A 9,118-nucleotide genomic window follows, 5' to 3' on the forward strand; every position below is an offset into this window, starting at 1 on the left:
TGGGGGACGATGCATATAAGAAGGAGCGGGGACTTTTTACTGAATTTTACTGTCCTTAATCTAAAAAAAGGACGACCAAGCAGATCTGCAGCTCACTGATCAGACGTGAGCAGAATACATAAGCCTGCAGAACAACACGAGCGAGCCCCTTATCTTATTCAGTATGCATGTGTACAGACGCATACCGAAACAACTCCATGACCTAGCACGTATCTCCCTTGAACTTGCAAGTCTGCACTACAGGTACAGTACAAGAGTTAATGCCGCGCTTTCTCGTCATTACACAGTAAATGTGTGCACCAAGTGATTTGAAGCGCATGTGCATTGCACATGGCGCTTTACATAAACACATGGAACCAGGAAAATGGAAGTTACTGTAAGACTTTATTTACTTAAATACCACAGGATATTAATACAGTTATTGTCACGTGTTTTACTTTTCATAGGCAAAAGACATTCTGGTCCCTCTCACCCTGAATCAAAGCAGGCTGGGGTTATAGGGCAAACTTGGGTAGTAGCATCAGTGCTCTTAAATTAACTTCAGGCAGTGCATGATAAGGTCAGGTCAGTACAGTACAATAACAGTTATAAGTTAGAATATTTTGGGTTTTCGAAAGATTAAAGCTCATCAATAACATAAATGCTGACTTGTCTGTCGGGGACATCATTACATATCACCTAAGCTCGTGGCTTATGACATTATTCTGTCTCCGAGTTTATCTTTTAGCAGTACCATCACTGAAGCAATGACAGATTCATTGGCACGTTGTATAAAAAAAAACAACACTGAAATCATAAATTAAGAGGTTAGGTCAGAGCTGACTTGTCTGTCACATTTTAGAGGTTAAGCAGAATATTTAGTGGAGCCACATCTCCATAAAATGTAAAAACAAAATGCTTCACAAAGGCGCTCATCTGACAGGACAGTGGATTGAAATGGTGCATTCACAGCCATGTAATTCTGAACGGGCAGCAAGACATTGAATGCAAAAACAGACTTGAGAAAAAACGTTGCAAAATAAAAGTAACTGGATCCACCATAAAGTACTGATAAAATAAAAATATAAAAAAATCAAGAAATATGCAGTATTATCGGTAGGAGGCTAAGCTTTCGTAGACATTCACATTTGAATCAAACAGGAGCATCTACATACTCAAAAGACATGCTTAGTGGCACAGACATACTCGCACAGAATCACATACACAAAAGCAGACAATCATACTTGAATAGGGCCTTTGTGTGTCGGTTCTGATCAAACAGGGAAACGATAACGCACAAAACCGCCGACACCACGGGGAGAGAGAAAGGCAAAAGCTGAAGTTCCAGCCCTTTTGAATACAAAACTTGACATAGTCACAACAATAAAGAGACATCATAATAATCTTGGGCACATAATTCAATCCATCTTTTTAACAACCGTCACTGAGTGCCAGCCTCATCTCCCATGCACAATTTAATAGCTTCTGTTTTGTTTTGTTTTTTACATGGAAAAGTTCTTCTTTTAGATAAGAGGTACGATGTTTGGTTCAAAAATGGGTTCCCAGCTTCCCACAGATATCATAGGAGATTTGTGTTTGGCGCAGTGTCATTCCCTTGATGAATTAAAAAGAATTAACATCCCTACTTTGAGGCCAACGGAAAAATGTAAGAATCATAAAAACACGAGCAGAGCGTCACTACAGTATCAGAGAGGTACAGCAAGATCACCGGATGGTCACTGGCAACTGCAGTATGCTGAATATTATCAAACTGTAATAACAAATGCAACATTTTTTTTAACGCCACAATTTCATTCATCACATCACGAGGAATAAGAAATTGTCATCATCTCACTTAAAAGACATCTCGGGGACTAATAACTTTTTTTTTTTCTGCTCGTCTTGACGGCAAGTGTATTTCTTGCTTGGCGAAATATGACTTTCCTTCAGACTCATTAAAACCAGACCTCGAGGCTGGAAGATGATCTCACAGTGGAGGATGGATACTCGTACAGCACAGCCAATTCATAACGACAAATAATACCTTCACTTTTGTCCATGACCGTTTTGTCCTTCATTTTATCATCTCATTTTAAGTGCAATTTTTTTGCAGTGTATTAGCACTACCTGTATTGCTACAAAAAAAATGAAAGGACTCCCCTTTCTTAAAAGGTAGGGCACAAAAGGAGACAGCTAATAACACTTTACCAGGTCAGTGTAGATTGGCAGGCCACATACAGAACAACAAATACCAACTGTCATCGGTAACCTTGAACAAAATGAACATTTAATTCTTTTCACCCGTCTATCTAGGGTCGAACAGATAGAGGATTCCTCTTCCTCTCAAGCCCTACTCTATCTTTTCCTTCAGGGATGTCTGCACACGCTTGCGCACATAGAAAGCAGTGAGAGCACAGCAGCAGGCAGTGAAGATGAAGAGTGCGATGGCGTCGTGGGCAAGGTCACCGTGCAGACGCTCGTAGAGGGTGCGGCGCTCTGTGAAGTCTATGCGCAGGGCCTCGATCTGCACAAGGGTGCACAGCACCAGGAACACGTGGAAGATCTGGTGGCCCTGCCCGAAGAAATCACACCTGCCGGGAAACCACCTTTCTGGGTGCGGGTAGCAGAAGAAGTAAGCACTCACCAGGAAAAAGAGCACCTGGTAACAGTGGTATGCCACAGCTGGGTCAGAGCAGCCCCGCCGGTGGCAGCTGTAGATGCGGTGAAGCACAGGGCTGATGTCCAGACAGTAGGCCAAGGCTGAGGGCACCACTTGGAACAGCTTGTGGGCAGATTTTGGCAATAGTGGACTGACATATTTACCATAGCAACAGCCAAGGCAAGAGAGCCAGGCGAAGAATGCTGCGGTAGGCAAGAAAAACCTTCGTACACACACATGCCAGTCCTCATCTATGGCATAGTAGAAGTGTGCTAGGGCGCTGCCATACTGGTAGATGGCAACGCCCACGTAGTCCAGGAAATAGAAGGTGTAGTGGGAGAGCTCCGATTTGGCAGCGAGAAGGTGAGCGAGGGAACTGCAGGAGAGGTACGTGAAGGCTGCAAGGAGGATGATGAAGAGGGGCTGAGCGTGTGGGTCCCGCAAAAAATCAACCGCTTCCGAGATCTCCTGCCACTTAACCAAAATGATCAGGGCAGCCAGCAGGTGTGTCCACACATTCAGCGCCTCATTGTGCCTCTGGAAAAGGGTGAGGAAGTAGTAGCGCCAGCTCTGGTCCGGCTGCCGGTAGCCGGTGAAAATGTGAGTCTCGCGGAACACCCAGGGAACATCAGAGGCCTTTACGGTGCAAGGCAGCGTGGGGAAGGCCGACTCCAACAGCTGAGGGATCTGACGCAATTGCTGAGCATTGATGAACAGGCGACCAATCTGCTCCATCACCACCGTCGCCATGGTGAACTCTAGAGAGGAGCAGAGAGAGGAGAAAGGAGACACAGCAATTCAATGTTTCTGGACTTCTGCAGCTGTTTTAATGTCTAGGTCAGTGCATGTATATGTGTGTCTACAAGTATTTGAATGGATATCTGCACGTCGAAAAAAAAAACTAGGGCTGGGCAATATGGCTGAATAATCAATCACGATGAAATGTTTCATCTCAGGCGATATCGATAATTACTTGACCATTTTAATGAGCTATTTTTAATCAAGACCAGGAGAAAAAGGTTGATTTTAACCACTTTATTTTGAATTTAACCACCTTACTTTGAATTTAATCACCACGGTATTCTGATATCGGTCAGACTTAAAAAAAGAAAAACTGCCATACTGGCGAGACGACCTGTCCTTTTTCATCAACAATTTCCTCACCGTCTGCACTCATTGTTACACTCCGTGCTGTTTCTGTCACGTCACATGTTGATGGTGTAACCAAACAGTGCACCTGTTAAATGATTGGCTGTTTAGATGTCACTCGTAGCATGCTTGATTATTGAGGGATATGATAGGCTGTTTAAGAGCAAGGGTGGGAGCATGCATGTTCATTATGCGTTTTCATTGCATTTTGCATTTAATCCCAGATAGCAAAATTGCTGTGGCCTGGACCCGTCCCACACCCAACACTTCATCCGGCCCACATACTGCGTGGAATGATGGCACTTGGGCGGTCCGCTCCTGTTTGCCAGATCTGGGCCAGAACCAAGCCATAGCAATACCGCATGTGCCACATATTTGCCAGAGGTGGCCCGTATTTCTTTTGTGATATTTGGGCCATATTCACCCTTTACCACACGGGCCACTTCAGGGTCACATCCAGATTACATGTCGCCGAGAGCACCGCATCTTTGCCAAAAAAGGCCCACATTTGATTTATCATATTTGTGCCATATTTGCTATTATACATGTGGGCCACTTCAGGCTCACATCCATTTTCTCAGGGCCAGAAGAAGGCCACCAGTGCCGCATCACTGCCCGAAGTGGCCCACATCCGGATGCTATCTGGGATACATTTAAGTGAAACTATCGAACATTCTAGCAAACAATTTTCTTATTGTTATTGATGAAGTGTCTATCACTGGTACATACTGCCATAGTTTTGTCACCCGGGCCTACAACAAACTCCTATCATTCTAAAGCTTCATTTGCTGTCTTTAGATTGCCGTTATTAATTACAAATCAGTAACAGCAAGCTAAAATATGTTTAAGCACTGTGAAAGATATGTCCCTTGCAACAGAATAAAATGCTTACTGTGCCAGCACTGCTTGCCTAAGTACTGGAAGTAGGATTTATGTATCAAAAATAAATAGATGCTGACTATCAAGAGAAGCCACTATCAGTGGTTGACCTTGCATATTAAAAACGGAACATTAAAGTGCCAGGCCTGCCGGCAACAGCTCCTTATTATCATGTATCACGTATGTATTAGCCTGTTATGCATCACATTATTTATTACGAATGAGATGATCATGTGATTTCAGTGTCCCCATAATTTGAATTCTGTTATAAAACTCGTTTATACCCTGGCACAAGCCAGGCTTATATCATTTACATGACATTTGGCATGTCATGTTACATTCGCCTGTTATTGTGCCATTACAACAGAGTTGGGGTCTATGTTATGCAGGCTGGCCTTTGTTAAGTGTGAAGTCAACAGTCATGTGCTCTGAGAGTCATCCAACAATGTCTGCTCATTCCTTCATGTGCACATTACCACAGACAGGAGGACTGCTAACCCCCACCGAGTCTGAACGCTAAACCAACACTGACACATTACCGGCCTTTTTAATATTACGCTCAGTCTGAAAACCTGCTCACTCAAACCCCTGCCGAAATCTGTCATGCAAATGGGAAAAGAAGAACCCCAAAACTTAAAAAGAGCGGGGACGTTTTCCGGTAAATCATTTCCAGAGCGGAGAAAACGAGTTTGATGGAGAGAGGTACACGAGTCCAACTTGTAACCGCCTGTGATTTAATGACTTGGCATTATTTTTCCTTCAATTTCTGCCACTTTAGTATGCAGATAGGTCTCTCTGATTTCTTTCTTCTTAAATCCAAATAGACGATCTGTAATATTGATTAGAATTATAATTCCATGCACTGGCGACTGTGTAAAATGATTAACATGAATAATCAACACATTTTCGGATCTGACGTAATAGCGCTGTCACTTCCCTGTCAGTGGGAATAACGGTAAAAACAAATGACTAAATAAAGACACAGAAATAAGATTAAAAAAAACAAAGGGGAGAGTGGCTAAATCAAACACGTTAGGCCTGGGATAGAAGCGACTTTATTCCAGCAGACCAAAGGGGACGACAGAGGAAAGAAAACACAGGATATTGTTCAAATGGTGGCTTTTTACACGCAGAGAGCAAACTGTTTCACTGTGAGCCCTTTTAACTTCTCAATCTGCTATTTTTAGCCAGACACTGAGTCAAAGACGGGGAGAGGCTAGCTTGTGGACGTTATATACTAGCTGAACATCGCCGCATAAATTAGCTCATTCTGAAACTAGCTTACCGTGTTAGTCGCTTGTTTTCTAGGGGAAAAAATCACCTTGATTGTACTTTATTTCTGACAGACTTCTGAAATATTTGTACAAATATCAAATCAGACTCAGATTCATGTTTATTGACCATGCAGGTGTGCACATACATGGAATGTGACTGGTTTTGTGGCTCTCTTAGTGTACTTAACATAGAATAACAACACGACAGTCTTCAGATATATATACAAGGATTGACTACATACAGGCGAAATAAGAGGCGATAAAGTGCAACAACAAAAAATCAACTTTAATGAGAGCATGCTCCAAAATGCGCCTGACATTTTTCTGTGATGCTCTTACTGACAGTTCGTTACATGCGAATTGTGTTAATATTGCTCTAATTTGTATCGAATACGAGCGCCAAAGGCAGCAAGGGAGGAAATATAGAGACATTATCATTCACTGCAACCATAATGATAAAATGGATTGTAACAGCGGGTAGACTTTTGAAAAGGAGGCCCACTTCATATTCTCGCCGCATGTGTCGTTTGCAAATTCAGCACTACCATCGAATACAGTCACAGCTTAACATTTTTCAATCGTCTAATATTCAAATTGACACAGGATTCTTGCAACTCTGGGATGTATCTTCAGTGATGGTTGTTCAAACTCTGTTTAGTATTAAGAGCTAAACCACATGAACAACGAGAGAGACAGAGACAGAGAGAGAGAGAGACAGAGACAGAGAGAGAGAGACAGAGAGAGAGAGCATTCTGTAGGCTGAATTGTCTTCTTTTTTTCCAAATACATGAATAGTTGTTGCACAAAATCCATCCATTTTGTTCTATTTTGTGGGAGATGTTCCTCGAATGTTTGCGCTAACAGAGGTCCATGTTTCTGTAATGAGGTCTTTATACCAAGTCATCACCATACATACCATCTCTCACATCTGGACAAAGTAAACTATACGGGAGTAGTTTGCATCGACTTCGCCACAGTTCCTCCTCTGGTTAGATGTAATAGAACGGTGATATTTCGCTTTAACGTTTGCGGTAACGAAGTATCTCGAAACATCATTTCCATGACTATGCTCTCTAAACTTCAAAGTTTGCAGTTAAATATTTGTATAGAATATTAAAATTTTCGGCCATGAAGGAAATAACTAGAAACTGCCTAAAGTTCAATATGCCAACTGTACAAAAATCAGAGGTAGCTCCCCAGGTCCAGCATAGTAAATATCCTAACCACATATTTTCTCCACCCGGGTACTAAACCTGTGGATTCTACTCAACACCACTCTTCAGCTTGGTGGAGGAATGAGTGGAGGAAATACAAGGTTTGGATTTTTACTTTTCTGGACTTGGTTTTGCCGCCTCTGGCCAAAAATAGGGGGAAACACTACGTGAAATAGCAGAAAAGTAGAAGATAACTCATTTAAAATAAGTGCTGCAATATAAAATTGAGAGGCAAACTGGGGTGTGTGTGCGTGTGTGTGTGTGTGTGTGTGTGTGTGTGTGTGTGTTTTGTGAAGAGGGGGGTGTATGGATGCACAAGACTGTGCAAGTGTAAATGTACATTTTGGAGGGGGTGAGCGTATAAATGTCAAGGTTGGACTGTATGAATATGGATCTTTTTTTATGCCTATTACGATTATTACTACTGTATTGATGGAAATATCGCTGTTAATGTTAGGTGGAACTGTCATGGACGTAAATTTCATTTTGTATTTCTACTGAAATACATATTTCTATGCGAATATTTCACTATATGCATATTTAGTTTTGTGCGCTCCCACAACACACACGTGTGCACGTGCACGCGCGCACGCACACACTTATTTTCTGTTTCTTTGCTCGCGGTTGTTTGAATTTGTCTGCCTCTTGCCGGTGTAAAGCACTTGGAGATGTTTCAGTGTGTATGCGTTATGTAATTCAAAATGTGCAACCTCACCAGAATTAAAGGTTGGGTTTCATCCAGCTCTTCCACTGCACACCCCGGCGACACCTCCATTGCATCTTATTAGTGCAGAGGCGCTGATTCGTGCCGTGCTACGGCTGACTTGGAGCGCCCTTCCTCAACACGTCCAGATCCTGTCGACACATGGCCACTAAATACCGACGTCCGGTTTATTGTTTCACTGACTTCTAACTGTTGGAATAGGCCAGATCGGGACGATGTGGTCTTTTATTCTCTCACGCACAACGCGCTTGGGAATTAGGATGGGCGTCAGCTTCCCGTTTGGGTTTTTTTTTTTTACGGTGTCCATGCAGGAGCACGGGGAAAGGCGTGGAGCGATGAATGGGAGGGTGGAGGTGGCGGTGAGGTGGGGTGGGGGTGGGGGGATGTGTCTTACATAACATAACCTCATCCGACATGTCCCCACCCTGTGTTCCTCACAAGGCCTCGCTCACACCGGAGGCTTGACCGGGATGCTCGCCTATACACGCAAGACGACTTTTTGAAGACGACGTGATGACCCGCGAGCCTTAAATGCGTAATTACTCGTCTCTACGCAAATTTGTGCACGCGCCCATCAATGATTGGCGGTGTTCCCATCATATCCGAGACAGATATTGTCCGTAGATAAGACCCCCCCCACACACACACACACACATATAATCCGGGTTTTCACCTGCATGGGCAGCGCAACTAACTCCGTTATGAAACCAATACACCGCTGCACATCCATGGGAAACGGCCAGTCCGGCGTCCACGGTGCGCTTCCTGCTGTGCCAAATACCGGCGAAAACGCACGCATTATCGCCATGTGGGGGTGGGGGGGCAAAAAAGATGAAATCGGGCCTACCTCAAGATCGCAGAATCAATCCGACGTCTTCAAATTATTTCGCCACATATGAAATGTACAGAGCATTGTTTGCTGGGAATAATCGGATGGTACTCTGATAGGGGAGGAACGCCTGTTGGCTCTCGTAAGACCGGTGCTGGGAGGCGAGGATACGGCAGCTGTTTGAATGGCAGCTCTGCGGACCAATCAGCGAACACGTTGCAAAAATGTTTTTTTTATTTCCCCCGTTCTCGCGGATGAGTCTGACCAACATCGTCCCCTTTCCGTTTTCTAGTGCATGTCCAGTTTGTGTTTTGCATGTCCAGTTTGTGTTTTGCATGTCCAGTTTGTGTTTTGCATGCCTAAATGCTGTGTGACGCCTCATTTCGATGCCCAACCGCAGGTGGGTGGATC

At 43.6% G+C, this 9,118-nt stretch overlaps 1 protein-coding gene across 2 annotated transcripts; it reads right to left on the reverse strand.

Moving 5' to 3' along the window:
• Positions 1-380: 380 nt before the first annotated feature.
• On the reverse strand, positions 381-8,831 carry paqr7b (progestin and adipoQ receptor family member VII, b). Of its 2 annotated transcripts, none has more exons than XM_056285939.1 (2): positions 8,726-8,831; positions 381-3,396 (listed from the first exon to the last, which is right to left on the reverse strand). In XM_056285939.1, the coding sequence occupies exon 2, from the start codon at positions 3,386-3,388 to the stop codon at positions 2,330-2,332; it is 1,059 nt and encodes a 352-aa protein (XP_056141914.1). In that variant the 5' UTR covers positions 3,389-3,396; positions 8,726-8,831; the 3' UTR covers positions 381-2,329. The 2 variants fall into 2 exon arrangements, with proteins under 2 accessions (XP_056141914.1, XP_056141915.1); XM_056285940.1 differs by lacking the exon at positions 8,726-8,831 and adding an exon at positions 7,870-8,028.
• Between the last annotated feature and the right edge of the window lie 287 nt (positions 8,832-9,118).

This window comes from Lampris incognitus, chromosome 9, assembly GCF_029633865.1.
Source record: "Lampris incognitus isolate fLamInc1 chromosome 9, fLamInc1.hap2, whole genome shotgun sequence".
NCBI classification, from domain to species: Eukaryota; Metazoa; Chordata; class Actinopteri; order Lampriformes; family Lampridae; genus Lampris; species Lampris incognitus.